Source organism: Asterias rubens, chromosome 8 (assembly GCF_902459465.1).
Source record: "Asterias rubens chromosome 8, eAstRub1.3, whole genome shotgun sequence".
NCBI classification, from domain to species: domain Eukaryota; kingdom Metazoa; phylum Echinodermata; class Asteroidea; order Forcipulatida; family Asteriidae; genus Asterias; species Asterias rubens.
Window position 1 is genome coordinate 561,332 of NC_047069.1, and position 19,934 is coordinate 581,265.

A 19,934-nucleotide genomic window follows, 5' to 3' on the forward strand; every position below is an offset into this window, starting at 1 on the left:
GGCTTTACGTCCCATCCGAAGGAAAAAGCAATGATTAAGTGTGTTGCTTAAAGGACACAAGTGTCACGGCTGGGGATTCGAACCCACACTCTGCTGATCAGAAACACCATAGTTTGAATTTGGTGCTCTTAACCGCTCCGCAACGACACTTCCTGGTAGTTAACACGTTGGAGCAAAGGAATATTTTAAGACAGGTTTTTGAATAGTTTGAATTATGAATCTTAGAGACCAATTTATGTAGAATCTTCTAAGGTTTTTTAGGTGCTGCAGCACATTCAGCAGCCACTGCCAAAACACCAGGAGAAACCCCCTATTCTTTTTGATAAGTGCACTGGGTTCTTTTACAAGATTACACAACACACAGAACCTTTGGCTTTACAATCCATCGGAAGGACAAAGCTAAAAAGTGTCTTGCTTAATGACACAATGTCAAGACAAGACTCAAACTCGCACTCCGCTGCTCAGACATCACCAGAGCTCAAGTCCATTATCACAACAGCCAAATTGCACTTAAGTCAGTATCACCATGGTATCACACACAAGTAGCTCTTTGGATACATTGTATGAGAGGGACCTTTTTTCTGGAGTGAAGAACCTAGACACCTTTAGTAATTGTCAAAGATTAGTCTTCTCACTTTTATATGCACAAACTAACAAACCTATGAAAATTTGAACTCAATTCGTCGAGAAAGTAACAAGATAATAATGTAAGAAAAAACCAAAGTTGTGTGCTTTCAGGTGCTTGATTTCGAGACCTCAAAACCTAATTATGATGCCTCGAATTCAAATTCAACTAATTTTTAAATCAGTGGAAAGATACTCCTTTCTCGAAAAACTATGTTGCTTCAGAAAGAGATGTTTCTCAAAATGTGTTTTACTACCAACAGCTCTTCATCGCTTGTTACCAATTAAGTTTTCATGCTAACAATTATTTTGAGTAATTACCAATAGTGTCTACTGCCTTTAAACTAGTCAACAATTTCAATAATTTTGACAATTTCACCTTCATTCCACAAACTACTATACAGCCTTGTAACAAGGAAGTTACCTGATTAAATTGGGTCCAACAACCTGAGATTGCTTCCTGTCATCGGCAAATTATCATCACTGCACAGTATGCAATACATGCGTACAAAGTTCACAGTTTGTGCATTGCCATTCATCAATCAACGCAAGGCTGTATTGCAAATGCTAAACGTGAATGTGTTCTCAACTGCTGTTTTGCTGGGCTAGACTTCTCCAGGGAATGTTATGATGAATGAGATGGGATCAGTGTATGTAGGAATGATCTCACTGTACCGCATCTTAGAAGCACATACTGCAGTGAACACAGTGGCTGCATTCAATTTCAATGTTTGCTCCTCTTGCTTTCCATGTACAATTCCATGCATAAAATTTTACCTGTATTACTCATAGTAACTCGCCTTATAAACACTCCTGTTACTCACATTACACCGACTCTTATTACTCAAATTATAAAGAATATTGGTATATATTACACTTACTCCAGTTAGGTTACTCACATTACCTCTTGTTACTCACATTACACCGACTCTTATTACTCAAATTATAATGAATCATGGTATATTACACTTACTCCAGTTAGGTTACTCACATAACCTCTTGTTACTCACATTACACCGACTCTTATTACTCAAATTATAAAGAATATTGGTATATATTACACTTACTCCAGTTAGGTTACTCACATTACCTCTTGTTACTCACATTACACCGACTCTTATTACTCAAATTATAATGAATCATGGTATATTACACTTACTCCAGTTAGGTTACTCACATTACCTCTTGTTACTCACATTACACCGACTCTTATTACTCAAATTATAAAGAATATTGGTATATATTACACTTACTCCAGTTAGGTTACTCACATTACCTCTTGTTACTCACATTACACCGACTCTTATTACTCAAATTATAATGAATCATGGTATATATTACACTTACTCCAGTTAGGTTACTCACATTACCTCTTGTTACTCACATTACACTGACTCTTATTACTCAAATTATAATGAATCATGGTATATTACACTTACTCCAGTTAGGTTACTCACATAACCTCTTGTTACTCACATTACACCGACTCTTATTACTCAAATTATAAAGAATATTGGTATATATTACACTTACTCCAGTTAGGTTACTCACATTACCTCTTGTTACTCACATTACACTGACTCTTATTACTCAAATTATAATGAATCATGGTATATTACACTTACTCCAGTTAGGTTACTCACATAACCTCTTGTTACTCACATTACACCGACTCTTATTACTCAAATTATAATGAATCATGGTATATTACACTTACTCCAGTTAGGTTACTCACATAACCTCTTGTTACTCACATTACACCGACTCTTATTACTCAAATTATAATGAATCATGGTATATTACACTTACTCCAGTTAGGTTACTCACATTACACTGACTATTGTTACTCACATTACACCGACTCTTATATGTAACACTTGCTCTTGTTATTCACATTACACTGACTCTTAATAAAGTGAATCTTGTTACTCATATTACACTGACTGTGTTTTCAACTCAATAGTACATTACGGTATGATCTCACTGTACATACTACAGTATCAAACGCTGCACATGATACTGCAATTGGCACTTTTTGAGATTTTCAATTTTTTTTAGTCAATTATTCTTGATTACACAAAACCATACAGTATTCAGACAGTTTTCTACAAAAAGGAATAATCCTAATTAGGCCTGGGCGAATAATTTGAATATCCGGTTAATGGCGAATAGTTTTTCCTAATCGTAACCGCCAAAACCGTTTTCGACCTTACCGATACCATTTAATAAACTGGAAAGTCCTCTAATTACAACAAAGAAACCGGATTCCTATTATCCGCGATTGTCGGAGCGACGACCGAGAGGAACGCTTTGTCTGAATCCTAATGAAACTTCTATAAAGTCAGCATAAAACAGCATAAAATAAGTATTTAACTAAGCTCACCTCCGTAAAGAGTTAAAACAATGACATTTCGGACGTTTTAGTTGAAAGATTACAAAGTTTTCCTTCACGTAGAGTCAATCACAAGATCAAAAGAAAAAGCAAATCGCCATCTTTAAATTAGATCCAGTTATTTTCATGAATGAACAGGGTGACAGTCTAAAACTAATATCAATCCGCCCATGAGATCCCATCACAAATGAACGACCACAAACGAACTGTGCCCTCAAGCGAGAAGAAAGAAGAAAACAAAAATATTTAAAAAAATAATAGGATTTGCCTCAACCATCCCAGGAGGAAAAACACAGTAACTACGTATTTTTTATTCCTAGGATAGTTAAGGAAATGCCTCAACCACCCTAGGATGAAAACCACATTTACTATGTATTTTTTATTCCTAGGATAGTTAAGGAAATACCTCAACCACCCTAGCAGGAAAAACACAGTTACATGTTTTTGTTTTCCTAGGATAGTTAAGGAAATGCCTCAACCACCCTTTGAGGAAAAACACAGTTACCTGTATATTGTTTACTTCCCAGGATAGTTAAGGAAATGCCCCAACCATCCTAGAAGTAATTAGAACAACTGCAGTTAACTGGTCATGTTGAACGTCACTAAAAACTGCATTACTGTATCACTTGTTATGAGTGAGCTTATTGCATCAAAGGCCTTAGGCAGCGCAGTTGCCAATGACAGCATGTTAACATAGTGATCCTGCAGCAGCAGCTGTAAGGTCAGATAACAAAGCAATGCCTGGTATCGAAAAAAAGTTGCTAGAAATTTGCTAAGCACAACAAAACAATGCTGTTACCAAGTCAGTTTTTAAAGTTGTTTAGTAATTACCAAACGTGTACCTTACCTTTAACTCATCATCAATACAACCTTGTTGCACTGACACAAGTTTCTTGTGTGTACACTACATGTAAAGCTTGCCCCAACCTCATGAAACAGCAACACTGTCTTTAGTTCAATGACTACAAATTGGTGACCAGGCAAGTCACTGGACCGTCCAAAATCCAACACACAATTAGCAAGCTTGGACACAGCCTCACAATGGACACAGCCTCACAATGGACCCTTCCAATGAAATATGCTAATTACATTCACGCATGCGTACAGACCTTATTGGTTGGCAAACGCCATAGAGTCGTGCAATAAGCAGACACGCAATCGTGTCTGCGCCACGCAGCCATTAGCCGAGTACTAAACAGCACGATGTTCCCTCATTTTGCCAACCAAAATGTGTGCACGCCCTCTGTGCAATTAACATATTTCATGGGAAGGGTCTGTTGTTAACCTATTTGCATGCAGCACTTGATAAAACTATTTTACAAGATACTGAAATGCTTACATTGGTCAGTAGCTAGAGCTTGATCGTTCTCATCTACAGTCAGGAAGAAGACGATGTGAAGGAAAGAGAGAGAGAAACAAGAATATGAGTTAGTTAGAAAGAGAAAAGTTAATCAACATCCATTTCCAAAATCTTGACAAACATAAATGTTAATATTATTGGATATCACACAAGTGTGACTGGAATACGGAAAAATATAGCGCCTTTGCGACTAACATTATATACATTCAGATGCAAGGCTGAGTTTGATATGGGACGCAGGTCTTCGTCTACGCGCCATAATTGTTCTTAAAACAGACTTGATGCGCAGTCTGTACATTTTGCCTAGAGCTTTTAAAACAGCAGAATACGTGGAGTTAGAACAGAGTGATACGCAGGGTGTGAGAATATAGGTTTATATCACCCCTCTTGTTGCTATGGGTCGACCAATTGAAAATCAATGATTCAAGTTTGCTTGAAGATAATAATTTTGACATTGAAGGTACATGTAGGTTATTTTTATTGATGTATGATGTAGGTCTCTACATACAACACTCCAGACACTGGAAAAGCATCTGTGTGATGGCAGAAACAAAAGGAGTTGCGTCCGGCAGGCCAAAATGCATTAGAAAAATTTGTTTTGGTGCAGGATTTTTTTTTGCAGTCCTTATTTCAAGCAATCATAGTGATTACAACTCCCAATTCTGTCAATAAACAAAGCCGCTAGTAACGAATATTGAAATGAGAAATGTACGTGAAATGCATAGCGCCTGAATTGATATGAGAAACGTCTTGCACCAAGACTACAATATTTACTGATAAGTATACCAACTGTAAGTTACAGGACAGGCAAAATGTAAACACTGGAACTCATGTACTAAACTCCTTTAACAAAAAACATGGTGTGGCAAAATCCCCTTAAAATTTGTCCAGACATAACAAGCTTTTAGCACTAGTGTATCCAGCAGATACTGTTCCTAAGTAAACTGCTATACCGGTACTACATTATCATGATGATGCAGCATGGACAAAACCCAACCTCATCCCCATGGTTTACTTTATTTTCAACCATGTTTACTAAAGTAAACCCTGGGATGGAATCTCCTTAATTGGACCCTGATTGGACAATGACTTTACAATATTAGAATATGTTCCATAGATACAGCCAGCCGCCGGCAACCAACAATGTACAAACAAGCTATTAAACCTGGTACCGTACTACGAGATTATGACGAAGATGTGAATTTTGAAAAGTAGCCAGACTATTGTAATTTGCATACGTATCCAAAAATTTTGGATATGCAAATGATCCAATACCAGGGTGAGAGAGCGGTCAACCTTGTAACCACTAGACACACCCTGGGGACAAGGTTGGGACATAACCTATATCATGGCCAGACATGAAGTGCATACAGCACTTTTTCAGTTCTTTCCGTGTTTAGATTGCTGTCAAAAACACAGGCATATGATTATAATGTGACTTCATTGGTTCAGTGTTATAAGGTCATCAATTGTAATGTTAAATTTAAAACAATTATAGATTTGGAAACAATAAATGAATTATCAAACTCCACAAATATGACATGTATGATACTTGGCTCTTGGGGGAAAAGTACATGTAGGAACATTTAATTGAGTAAAATATAAAAATAATCGTGCTGCTTGACGATAAGCGAATTTTCGTGCTTACTGTATATTTGCCAAGGTTTAAACCTATTTCCCAGGTGAGCAAGAAAAATAGGGAGCCAGCTTGCACATTCACCATAGTTTGCATTGTGACGTCATTCACTTTCGTGTAGTAAGCGCTGGAAAGTTAGCATGCCTTTTTGTGTGCTTGCAATTAGCAGCGGTATGAAAATAGTACAGCAAGCACAAAATCGGTCGTTAGGTAGCTCTTTGAAATCGAGTCTAACAGTTTTGGTGTTGAGTTATCAAAGAGTGTTGAAATAGTTGTTGGTGAGAAAAAAAACTTTCAAATTAACTCTATGAAGAGGATTAAAGATGTTATGCCTTTAGATCTAAGGCAAGGAATAAAGTATGATAGAAACAAATGAGGATGTTACATGTATGTACTGGAAACAATGTCATGAATGTTAATGTTATGAAAAAGACATGGGTCGTTAATGACAGACACAGAGGCCAATTTTATAGAGCTGCTGAACAGTAAACACATTTCTCTTTTTAAGACACTGGACACTATTGGTTATTGTTAAAGACTAGCTTTCACAGTCGGTGTATCTCAACATATGCATACAATAACAAAACTGTGAAAATTTGGTCTCAATCGGTCATCGAAGTTGCAAGATAATAATGTGAAACAAAACACCCTTGTCACACCAAGTTGTGTGCTTTCAGATACTTGATTTGGAGACCTCAAATTCTAAATCTATGGTCTCGAAACCAAATTCGTGGAAAATTACTTCTTTCTCGAAAACTACTCCACTTCAGAGGGAGCTGTTTCTCACAATGTTTTATACTACCAACCTCTCCCCATTACTCGTTCCCAAGTAAAGTTTTATGCTAATAATTATTTTGAGTAATTACCAATAGTGTCCACTGCCTTACACAGTAAACACATTTCTCTTTTAACTGAAAAAAAATTGCTTTAAAAGCCCAAAGTGTTTCGAAGGTTAGCAAGAAAATAAGGCAGCTGTGGTTTGATAATCAGTCATCTGCCTACAGTGAAATTCACGGAAGGTTGCCCTTTCCACTGGTTTTGGTTATAAGTAATATGAAATGGAAATTGCGCAGTTAGCTTAAATTGGCTGCTAAGCAGTTCTATTGGGCCTGCTGAGTTGGCAGACAACACCAAATCAACATCTAAGTATTCTGTAGCTTTGAAATATTACACAAGGATTCACGAAGAGATTCAAGTTTCAATCACTTTATGTAGAATGTGTAATGCTAGGGGAAGAAATCAATATTGCTGTCACTCCGTGAACTGAAGCTTGTGTAATTTAAGTCAGGAAGGTTTTTAGGCATGCTTTCAGATTGAAGTTGTTATTATAAAATTAGCAAAAAACATTGGAGTCTTTTTCTCTAGGTGGGCCAAGGAATGGAACAAATTACCCAAACTCATCAGGGAATCATCTTCAACTGCCATTTTAAAAAAAAACCTCAAAACCTACTTCTTCAGTCAGCCTCGCCAATAATCCTTTGCTGTTTTGTTTAACTTTCTTTCCTTGCTTTGTTCTTGTTTTATTTATTGTTCAACGCTTTGATCTGTGCTAAAGGCGCTATATACATATTATTATTATTGTTATAAAAAAGGCAAAGAAACATGCTGGCATTATTTAAGTGTACACTTCCGTCGAGCTTTACTTTGTGTGTTGCCCTTTAAGGGATTTTGATACCTTTTGTAGAGCAAGTTTTTGGCCATGACACAAATTCATACTCACTGAATCACATACTCACTGAATGAATATTATATAATGTAATATAATTTACCTGTAGAAGTTTCAGCTTCATTAGTCGTTAAGTTTTTGAGAACAAAGTAAAAATCTTAGAGCAATGTTTTCGGGAGCGTGGCGTAAATCCATTGAACAGTGTACATGCTTTTAAAATAATTTTCGTCTCACTGAGTTAAAAACTATTTTCACCAAATTGTTTTACTCTATCTTCAAAAATTACATCGCCTCAGCAAATTATATTTTAAGGGAAGCTTTCTACTTTTATTATCTTTAAACTGTGTAAGTTTAATGTAAATGTGGACAAATGTGTTTTGTGTCGTCATAAAAAAATCTCCAAACCCTTTAAACAATCATCACTGGTGAATGTTTGAATGTACAAATTACACTGTCGTGTACATGAGGGATGCCACACTCGCTGGTTGTGCTGTAATTACCACACAACTGATTTCTCCGCAGGATCACTGTTGGCATCGCGCTATGCTGCCGATGATAAGTCCGCTGGGATCTTGAAATAATCGCAATTGATCGCGGCGAACAAGCAAGAGGGGAAAGGGTAAACACATGCCGCGTCGTAAGACGTTATCTAATGGATTGTGATTTGTGAAAACAAACCAAGTGTCGTCTGCCCCAATGTAGAATGCACTGTGTGCTAATGGAAATTAATTTATGCGCTGTTTAAAGGGAGGGTATTCATTTGGAATGCATGCTAATGGAATTAATTTATGCACAGTTTAAAGGGAGGGTATATTCCTATGAAAATAATTTATGCGCTACTGGAAATTAATCTATGCACAGTTTAGAGGGAGGGTATTCATTTGAAATACATGCTAATGGGAATTAATTTATGCGCAGTTTAAATGGAGGGTATATTCCTATGAAAATAATTGATGCACTATTGGAAATTAATCTATGCACAGCTTAGAGGGAGGGTATTCCTTTGAAGTGCATGCTAATGGGAATTAATTTACACGCAGTTTAAGGGGAGGATACTCCTGTGGAAATTCATTTTTAGGATAATGGGATTTAATTGTGGTGTTCAAAGGGCAGGTATACCTTTGGAAATTAATTTATGCACTAATGGAAATTAATCTATGCGCAGTTTAAAGCAAGGGTATAGTCCCTTGGTAATTACTCCAAAAATAAATCACCATAAAAATGCCTTTAAGCTGGTAAAGCTGGTCAATAAAATTGGTCACAGATGAGACTTTTCTACATATAACATGTAATGGAAGTAAAAGGAAAGAAACTATACAAGTAGAAACCTACACGTGTACATTGTGTACATGAAAGTAAGTGTACACAAGGCTGTGTGTTGACTTTCTCAAGAGCTATTTACGTACACAACTCCGAGTGATCATCAGTCATCGTAACAGCAATTCAATATATTGAATGATAAATCTACAATACACTGTACACGCTTGTGTGTTACGGCTGGCAAACTTAAGTAACAATAAATTTGCCCCAATCTCAACTTCAAAGTCAAGAGATGCTTCTTTAAAGGGAAGGTACACATTTGGTAATTGTCAAAGACCAGTCCTCTCACTTGGTGTATCCCATCATAACCATAAAATAACAAGCCTGTGGAAATTTTGGCTCAATTGGTTATCGAAGTTGCAAGAAAATGAGGAAAGAAAAAACACCCTTGTTGGACGAAATTATGTGCTTTCAGATAGGAATAAAAGACTTCTAGCTAGAAGTCTTTTATTATTTTAGTGAGAACTTACCTCTTTCTCAAAAAATACATTACTTCCGAGGGAGTCGTTTCCCACAATGTTTTATACTATCACCAGCTCTCCAATGCTTGTTACCAAGCCTGTTTTTAAGTTAATATTTGTTTTGAGTAAAAACCAAATGTGTACCTTCCCTTTAATGATATGAATCAACAACCCAAAATACCAACACTGTACATTTGATTAATCCAGGATTATTGCAGTTCTTTAAAAACATTCAAAATTTGTTATACAGGGCTTGAATTTGGAGGGAAATATGCATAGGACAGCAGGGCTTATACATAGTACCACATTTTGAAATGAAATTTTCACAGGTTAGTTTTATGGTACTACAACTAATATAATTGAATCAAACAGTGGGTTCCAAACACCAAAGGCATATAATCCTTTTTTAGTGTCATCTCCATGTATGAAAAACTCACACAAAAATCTGCTTTGAAATATTTAGGGGTAATGGATGGAAGTGAGGACAACCTACCCGCTCCTCCTGCTGGGTGAGCGAGGCGGCTGCCTACGGATGGGTTTTGGATGACTCTGGGTTGAGGTGGTGATGACATGGGTGACTTCTGGGGACTAGACAGGTCAACGCCTGTAAACTGACCGCCACTGCCGCCCTTGGCCGAGGTGCCGCTCTGTATGGTTGCTGCTGCGTCTGATAAGGACGGGCCGTCTCTCAGCATGTCACGGAGGTCTTGCTCGAAGGTGTCGTCTAGGTCGTCCTCAGGCTGGTAGTTGCCGTTCTCTGTGGTCATTGCTTGAATGGATGCTTCCTAGAAGCTGATCTTCACCTGAAGAAAAAAATAAATAAATAAATAAATAAACATCAGTTGAAAACAAATTCAAATTGAACCAAAGTCAGAATCGTTTTCCTTGCTGGAATCACGCTTTTTGCTAAAGCTTTCATCACACCAAACTGATTCTCAATACGATTGTTTTATTGAATTGAATTGAATTGAATTCAACACAAAAAATGAAGCCGAATGAGCTCAAACTGTGTGCAAACAGAGTGGACCTAGTAGCAACTTTTTACGGTCTGTTTACAACCTTCATGGACAGGCTTGATCAGGAATGGGCTCCTGTCCTGCAATTAATTAGACAGACTGGCAACGTACTTAAAGCGAGAAGGAATTGCCGTACTTGGATTGTACTAGGGTCGAATTTAACTGACTAGGGTCACATTATAGACATTGTCCGGCCAAAGCTATACGTTCCACCCAGACCAAACCATATTGCAATATTTTTAGGATGGGTTTGAGAACTATTTTGATGTGACCCACCCTTAAACGAACACGTTGCCTTTGATCGGTCGAGTTGGTCTTTGAAAAGCGTTTGTAACCGTTTGTTATAAAATGCATGATTAGAAAGATGTTTTAAAAGTAGAATACAATGATCAACACAAATATGCCTCGAAACTGAGTGGTTTTCCTTTTACTTTGTGAACTAACACGGTTGGCCATTTATGGATGGCCGATCGTGTTAGTCGACAAGGTAAAAGGAAAACCATGCAATTTCGAGGCATGTTTGTGTGGATCATTGTATTCTACTTTTACAACATCTTTCTAACCATATGCATTTTATAACAAATGGTTACAAACGCTTTTTATAGACCAACTTGACCGGAAACGTGTTCCTTTAAGCATGAAAATCACTCTGACGGCAGTCCTAGCTTTACTCAAGGTGACAGGTGTTGCAGAATCTGATGATGAATCAATGATCAAGTCAGACATTTTATTCATGAAGGGAAAGAAATTTGAATAGCTCAAAAGGCAACGACTCTGACGTCTCCAATATAGCACCAATGCAAAGAAAATCAGCTTTCTGAATTCCTGAATAGCTACATGAATTATTTCTACTAGTTGTACACAGATTTCTTTTAACATTATTCAATAGTTAAAGGATGTAAATATTATAATGTACGAGTACTTTAAAGAGGGTTGTTTGTTTAGATGTTCGTCCTGTCAAGGAAACTCTGCAAACTTCCACAAAGCTGGCAACAGCCAATCTCTCTCATATAAACATTGGTTTAATGTCATGATTATGTGATTTAGTAACTAGACGAGAATACTTAATTATAGTCATTGTGAAATCACAACCTTGATTGTAAGTTCAGTTAATAGCGTTTTAAAACTTTAACCCATTAGTCACACGAAGAATAAACATGCTTCAAATACATACTTATTTCACATGACTTTAATGCGCAGTGTAATCACCTACACGGACATGTTTGTAAATGTTTACATTACAAGTAAAATATGCAGTCCTGATACAATTACAGGGAATTGTTAACTTTATTTCCAACATACTTGATGTGGTACTATTTTCCATTTCAAGAGGGAGGGATGTGCATCTCTTCAGAGGCTGTTCAAAAATTAAGGCCACCCGATTTACTTGTAATTTTAAAGAAATAAGATATTCAATTAACTGAACCTCTTGCTTGCACATTTTCACCTACTACGGACATCTGGCAATAAATTTAGATAGCTAAATGTAACACAGTGACTTGTTTTGCAACACTTCAATCACGGAAACCCAACTGCTTAAGGGGAACATTTTGAAGAGGCATAGAGGCAACGCCTCATCACTGATCTCTAAGATTCGCCTGTGCCCTTTGCCATTCCCTATGTACTATACAACATTGTACAATGTGCTTTGAAATTCTATCCCTCATGTTGTATCAGGGCTTAAATTACGAGGAAATCTCCAATCGGGTTTTGCAACTGAGAATTGTCACTGGACAAATGCATTTTTTAACAAAGTCCCAAAATTGTACAAGACAACATAACAGTCTTTGGTTGCACTGTATGTCCCTTGCTGAACTGTCAGGATGAGGTTTGTACTCCACGGAGGCAACAAAGGCGATTGCCTTGATGCCCCCAGCTGGTCATTGTCTCAGTGCAACTGAAATGGTATGGAAATTTATAACTTCCTCATAAGGTGCCCTTTACCAAGGAACTAATGCCTCGGTGCCCAAGTTGCCCTTTCAAAAACAAAGCATACAGGCTTGCTTGTGGTCTAGTGGATATTTAAAAATCTGTGCATTAACCATTTACACAATGTGGAAGACACCTCAGCAAAACGTGTCTGCCATTGCTGCCAGTTTGGGAATCAATTCCTTTGTGTACATTTTCACTCCCAAAATGTGGACAGGATAAGAATGTGTACTGTAAAGTGCGCTGCACATCATGGAATGTGCCAAAACTGTACACAATGTGTAGTTTGTATAAAATATTTTACCTACTATGTACATGTTCAGAGCATATCAGAGTACACATTATACACATCTCTTAATATTTATGCATGAGGTACATCACAATGCTAACTCAAAACGAGGCGATGGGCGCAGCCACTGCAAGTGATGGGGAACGTGCGCCCATAGCCTCAATTTGGGTAAGAATTATGACGTCATGCATTAAGTATTAAGAGAGGCGTATACTGGAACTGTGCTTGCAAAGCTCTATGGTTGAACCTTCATAACACATGTGAAGGGATGAGTCAGCATGCATATTGGTGTAATGGTTGGGGTGGGATGGTGTGATATTTATTACAGAACCTCATTTCATTCATCATTTATACCAATGTTCATGACACAAGTATTCATGAAGCCCGATACTCTTTATATATAATGAACACACAGTAGTTCATTGTAATAATTTAATCTTATGTACACAGTATTTGCATGATCAAGCACTGGTCATTTATGTACATACTTTGGTGTAATGCTTACTGTGGTATAATGCTAAGTGTAAAGTTAATGCAAACTGATTGCAAAAAAGCCTACATCAACAACATAAATTAAGCATTTTGAAACACACAACTACTTTACAATAGGTGATGCATAGTTCATTCTGTTAGTGCTTAATACCCAACACATGTGTGTCTATAGTAGTACAGTGGCCTACACCAAAATTTGATGATTGTCCCAACTACAGTGTACAAGTACTGTGTACGTATACTGCGTACTGTTCTCAGTACGTGTACAGTTCAAAATCAACCAAAGACTTTTATGATTTTGGAGGAGTGAGGCAGTTTGGATCCTACATAATGTATAAAAAACCTGTTTCTGATTGATTTGGAAGGATTTAAGTTGTTTCCTGTGGGAACAATGTGTGCAAAAACTATATGTACTTGATAACAAGTATACTGTACATGTGTACAAGGAAAATCCCAAGTTGTTGGGGGCGTTAAAAAACATCTGCCAGAAGTCTCTCCTAAACAAATTTACAAATACATGCGTTAACCGACATAAAGTGGTTAACGATGTGCAATACCAGGGAAGAGGGTGAATGAATACAAAATGTAAGAGTAAAGCAATGCTTGCCCGGATTTGGGCCAACATGTCATGGAAATTGGGCAAGGCAAAGAGGGGTTAGTGGCTGTACTCGGTGGTAAACCCAGAAAGCGAGTTGTTTGTTGTGTGAAGTTATGAACATTCATTTGGCAATCATGGCATGAAGTATGAATTTGGGGTGTGTGCCACTTGCACAAACATTGTCAACATTACGCACGTTTACCAAACATTTTGAACGAGTTGCGCTCCGCCAACGTTTGGCAAATGTTAGCAAGCAGGCCTGTATGCTTCGTTTTTGAAGGGGCAAGGGCACCCTATGAGGAAATTCTAAATTTCTTCTCAGAGCATTTCAATGGCACGAAGGCAATGGCCTTCATTGCCTCCATGAAGTATCAGGCCTGAGCAACCATAGGCAAACGTAATTCTGAGGCATTGGTGGGTGGTTTTAAAATGCAGACAATCCTATGGTAAGTAGCAATATTATTTTCTTGTCCCCAAAATAATTAAAGTGTATTTTTCGTAGTTGATAATGCAGCAAGGTGGAAGTGTCGTGGCCGAGCGGTTAAGAGCACCGAATTCAAACTCTGGTGTTTCTGATCAGCAGAGTGTGGGTTCGAATCCCCAGCCGTGACACTTGGTCCTTGAGCAAGACACTTAACCATTGCTTCGTCCTTCGGATGGGACGTAAAGCCGTTGGTCCCATGTGTTGTGTAACGCATGTAAAAGAACCAAGTGCACTTATCGAAAAGAGAAGGGGTTCGTCCCGGTGTTCCTGGTTGTGGCTGCTTAATGCGCCGTAGCACCTTGTAAACCCTTATAAGGTGCTAAATAATTGGGTCTCAGAATTCATCACTGCAATAACCTATCTTTCTGAAAGTTTGTATATACTCAGCGCCTTGAGTACCTTGTTTGGTAGATACGTGCGCTATATAAGACTTCGATATTATTATTATTATTAAGGTGGAGTTTGTTGAACCTAATTAGTTCACGTTATTTATTTAATATTTTCTATTTATTTTATTTTCAAGACATTATTATAATTTAAAGATGTGTAAAACCACACCCCTGCCAACGATAAAATATAATTTTACAATATAAAAAGGAGATAATGTTCAAAAGAGGACTACATAGGCCTACAGTAAAATAAATCACCACTTTCAAAAATCAAGACACACAACAGGCCTATCTAAGAATACGGGTTGATCATCAATGTGTTTGAGTCAACTAAGGATACTTGTACTGTACATGTAAGTAGGCCTATCATTTAAAAACATAATTGAGAAAGTACTTGAAGAAAAAAGGGAAAAAAAGTTACCAAGACCGACCTTATTTATTATGTCAGAGAACCAAAGGCACGTAGTAAACTTAACTGCTGTGTGGGCGTGGCGCTCGTCTTTATTTATTTTAAAATGCATTTTAGTTACGGATTTACACAATCTGCAGGAGTCCTGCAGGTTGTGTTGTGTTTGTGGGATTGCAGAATGCTTGACTCTATCTGTGTTTTTATTAATTGTTAATTGGCTATTTTAATGCCCTCTTGCAGGAAAAGCACAAACGACAAATCAAAACAAAATCTTGCACCATGTGCGAGTGTGGCGTTGACTTGCTACGTTGTACTGTGGGCGCGCCCATGTGTGTGCAAGTTTTCACATACAACATTGTACAGTTGTACCGTACCAAATAACCAAGTCAGTAGCCAGTAGGCCTACAGCAGATAAATACTTCAATAACAACCAGTGACAGTCACAGTCAGACTAAAGGAAACAATTTCAGTTTCATTTCCCCAAAATAATCATGTTGTCATTACTCATTATTCTTATCATTCAACAAACTAGCTCCAGTCCATGAACAAATTATTTAATAATAATATTAAAAAATAATAGAATTAATAATTAATTCTGAATCCAGCAGGCATGAAATTAATAACGAAGCTGCCTTTTTAGGTTAGTCTTGGATGTAGGTAGCTTCCTTCAAAAGGCATAAATATAATTAAAAAACATTTTGTTGTAGAAAAGTTTTGGGAACGGTGTCGGACTCCGGCGCGTTGTAATGTAGGCAACAGAGAGGAACCTTGGCCGGCTAAATTTAGTGCAGTACACACCTGACTGAGTACATGCAGCAATGTACCGTGAATATAACGGTGAAGTAAAACGGAAGATCTTGGGCTGGGGGTTTTATACGACAATGTTTTCCACATTATGCTTACCAATATTGCGTACACTTTGAGGTAAATGTACTAGCACGTAGTCCAAAGAGCTGGCTGGACTTTTGCCGCTTGGAGAAAGAATTGCAAACTCTGGAAATACGCTTTTTAATTCATCCCAAAATAATTTCTTTCCAGACTCCCTGGGTTTTCGGCAGAAGTGACGTGTGAGATGTTGTCAACATCCGGGAACTCTCTTGTCTGCTGCGGTTTTATTTTCACTGGTAACCACATTTATACGCTGTTACAGTGCATGCATGGGACCAGTCAAGACTGTGTCTGGTTCCCTGTCTCAAACACGTGTAAAGATAACGTATACAATGCTAGCTATAGTTTATGTACACACAAATGCATGTGAGCTAAGAAAAGCAGACGACAAGATATGAAACTGTGCTCTTCCTCCTGAATTCGTTTTTCTTTAGTTATTTATTTAACTGAAAGCTGTATTGTTTGATCTAAGTAATTTTTAGTGAAACAACTGTGAACGTGAAAGGGTAATAGAAATCAATTAAAGATGGAGGATTATGCCAGACGAAATGTGAGTAGTTAGAATTAAAATTTCTAGATGAAATTGAATGATGATGAACTGATGTCACAGTCAGATGATGAATTAACAAACCCGTTGACTTGCTTGCACTGCACTCTCTCTCTCTGTGACACTGCTGTGTTTGTGAAGTATTATTCAGACAACACAGCCGAGATTTCAAAAAATCGTTCGCAGAAACCCTAAACAATAATCTGACGACCAGATGTCAGTGGTTCAAATCCCACTCCAGTCAAGCCAACCCAAAATTATGATTATGACAAATAAACACTAATCTAACAAATCTTCTTAATCTTCAGCTGAAGGATTTCTTATCGATGTACAACCAGTTTACGGAGGTCTGTTTCAACCACTGTGTGCAGAACTTCAACTACAGACACATGATACCCGAGGAGGTGAATATGGTCCCCAATTAGCTAAAATCCTGGTCATTTCTTGTTGGGCCCCCTGCACCTCGACCCCCGTGCCCCCTTTCAATGTTGGCTCTCCTTGTGCGGTCTTCGGCGCTCCCATCAACATTGAGTACTAGGGGAGAGAATGTTTATTGTCAGGGGGAAGTGGACAGGGAATGTTTCTTGTAACATTGGGAATGGGTGGCCCAAGCATGTTGGCCAGGATTTTAGGGTCTCCAACTCCAAGGTCAAATTAAGTTTTGTGATTCACTCATTTTCAAATAGATATGGTCTTTATTATTGAAAGTGGGGGGGGGGGGAGGGGGTTTATAGTTTCCAACCTCGCATTAAAATTGTTTTGGTGCCCTATAAATAACTGGATCGATTGATTTGATGGTGACATTTAATGGTCACACAGTAGGAAGGTTAATTTAGTCAAATACTAAACCTACTCACTTATTAAAGAAATTACTTACCTCCAGAAAAAAAAACACCACAGCAGGCAAGTTAGCAAGCTTTTATACGAGGCCAGTGCGCTACAAAATTTTAGACGATAGTTTGCACGTGTGCTAGACAAAAATATGCTGTCTTGGACGATTAAAGTTGTGTGTCACTTGACAGTGGTTTAGGACTTGGGGTTAAGAGTAAAAAGTCCAGCATTTCAAACGCCCACTTGAGGTGAGTTTTGCCATGTAGCTTTCTCTACATTGCGACTCGTCTATGGAATTCATGGCCGCTTTTGACCACAGAACACAGAATAACCCATCAATATTCAAAAGACAGCTCAAATGCACCTCAAGTGGGCATTTGAAATCCTGGACTCTTTACTTCGACTTTGCGAACCGGTGCCCTTGAATGGCATTTTGTTGTCAAATACTGTATACTGTGCGCTTTATTTTACAAGTGCCGTTTATTAGTATTAAAACTAATGATGATTCAAAGAGTATTTGTTAACTTTTACCTTGATTTGGGCTTCTTGTCCTTTATACACCAATGTCTTGAATTTGGAAATCCTTGGGTAAAAAATCTGCATTTGTGAAGTGGAAAGCTTTGATAACTTAGCAAACTAATTTCTCTGAAAAAAATTATTCTGCATGATCTTTTTTTAATTTTTCATCAGCGGTAATTTCTCAAATAGTTATTGTAAACTTTTACCTTGATTGGGGCTTCTTCTTAAAACAGATACCTTGATTGGGAAAGCCTTGGGCGACATTACCTGCATTTGTGAAGTGAAAAGCTTTGATAATATAGCAAGCGAAATTCTCTTTAAAATTGTATAAATGTCGAGGGTTCGAATCCCACCAGAGTAATATGCCTGTGATTTTTTTCACTGAGTACCGAGAATACAGTGCTAACACATGTCGGTGTGTATATGGGTAAAATACAAAAATAATATTTATCCCCGATGCAAATTTGCGCCTACCGGTACTAAATTATTCTGCGTAATCTTTTTGGAATTTTTCATCAGCGTTGATTTCAATTTGTTTTTACAGACATCATGTGCAAACAGATGCGCCGAGAAACTAATCAATGTCAACCACCGACTCATATCTGTCTACATGGAGATCAATCCATTACATAAACAAGCAGCGGCCCTAGAAGCATCCCAGGCCATAGAAGCAGCCCAGACCGCCGAGGCAGCTACTCAAGACACAACAGCCCCACCAGACACCCCCTCGCTCAACCTCGCCGGGCAGGTGGAAGCTGTGTTTGGGTCAGACACCATTGTAACCGATAGTTCACCCCCAGTGCTTGATATTGCAAACGATGTCATGAATCCCGTGGACAGTAACCTACAAGGTGTGAATACAAATCAAGGGACCAGTCTCGAGAACAGTGGCCTGAACATTAGTAGTGACAGTACAGAGCAAAGTGCAATGTCATAGCACATGGACATTTGTGGGGGTTTTCAAAAGGAGATGCTGCTTGGTTAAAGCATACATCTGGGCACAATTTCATAGAGCTGCTTTTAAAGATAGTGGACACTATTGGTAATTGTAAGAGACCAGTCTTCTCACTTGCTGTATCTCATCATATGCATGAAATAACAAACCTGTGAAAATTTGAGCTCATTCGGTCATCGAACTTGCAAGATAATAATGAAAGAAAAATAAACCTTGTAAAACGAAGTTGTGTCCGTTTAGATGGTTGATTTGGAGACCTCAAGTTCTAAATCCGAGGTCTTGAAATCAAATTCATGGAAAATTACTCCTTTCTTGAAAACTATGGCACTTCAGAGGGAGCAGTTTCTCACAATGTTTTATACCATCAACCTCTCCCCATTACTCGTCACCAAGTAAGGTTTTGTGCTAATAATTATTTTGAGTAATTACCAATAGTGTCCACTGCCTTTAAACAACCGATTCGTTTATAGCGCTGCTAACAGTAAGCACACGAAAAGGCATGCTACCTTCCGGTGCTTATCGCATGAAAATGAATGTCACCACAGTGCAAATCCATGGTGAACGCCTACACCTTGGTAAATTTTCTTACCGATTAGCAACGCTATGAAATTTGGCCCTGTTATCAGTTTAATAACTTCACAATACATTAGCCACAGTAACAATCTACTCTGTGTATTGATGCATCCCTCACACCGGTGTAATAATGTGTCAGAGAAGGAATAACACACTCATTTCAAAACTTAGTGAAATTTGTTCACTAGTTTTGTTCAAGAGTTTGAGGATTCAGTACTGCACAACAATACAAACCAGGATTACCTTTTACTGTACTTGCATAGGAAATAACAACTCTCATTTAAAATTGGAGCTCTCATAGACCTTTTCGCAAATACCCATTGCGCAAGCGCTAACTGTTGAGTGAGGTGCTAGACCAGCATGCACCTCATTCCACATCTTACGCGCACCTACCAAGTATTTGCGATAAGGTCTATTGTCACAATATAGCAAGTTTAAAGAGAGCCCTCTATCACCAAAAAGTAGAGATATATTCTGTAGGTAGATTAAGAATATGCCGAGGGAAAGGTCTTGCAGGTTTAGGTTTACACATTTAAGGGCACTGGACACATTTGGT

General features: G+C 38.0%; 2 protein-coding genes across 4 annotated transcripts in view; one reads left to right on the forward strand and one right to left on the reverse strand.

Moving 5' to 3' along the window:
• LOC117293615 (arfaptin-2-like) overlaps positions 1-16,149 on the reverse strand; it is a 31,464-nt gene extending 15,315 nt beyond the window's left edge. Inside the window, exons 1-3 of one of the 3 annotated variants that reach the window (XM_033775976.1) lie at positions 15,969-16,149; positions 10,076-10,262; positions 4,356-4,388 (exon numbers count right to left, since the gene is read on the reverse strand). In XM_033775976.1, coding sequence (XP_033631867.1) covers positions 4,356-4,388; positions 10,076-10,226 — 184 coding nt within the window. In that variant the 5' untranslated portion in view covers positions 10,227-10,262; positions 15,969-16,149. Of the gene's footprint in view, positions 1-4,355; positions 4,389-9,952; positions 10,263-15,968 lie in introns of all 3 variants that reach the window. The other 2 variants (XM_033775974.1, XM_033775975.1) reach the window with 2 other exon arrangements.
• Positions 16,150-16,314: 165 nt separating this feature from the next.
• Positions 16,315-18,918, forward strand: LOC117293844 (mitochondrial import inner membrane translocase subunit Tim10 B-like). The gene is made up of 3 exons (XM_033776302.1): positions 16,315-16,503; positions 16,809-16,904; positions 18,395-18,918. Exons 1-3 carry the CDS (start codon positions 16,480-16,482, stop codon positions 18,785-18,787), a joined length of 513 nt encoding a protein of 170 aa, XP_033632193.1. The 5' UTR covers positions 16,315-16,479; the 3' UTR covers positions 18,788-18,918.
• The last annotated feature ends 1,016 nt before the right edge of the window (positions 18,919-19,934 follow it).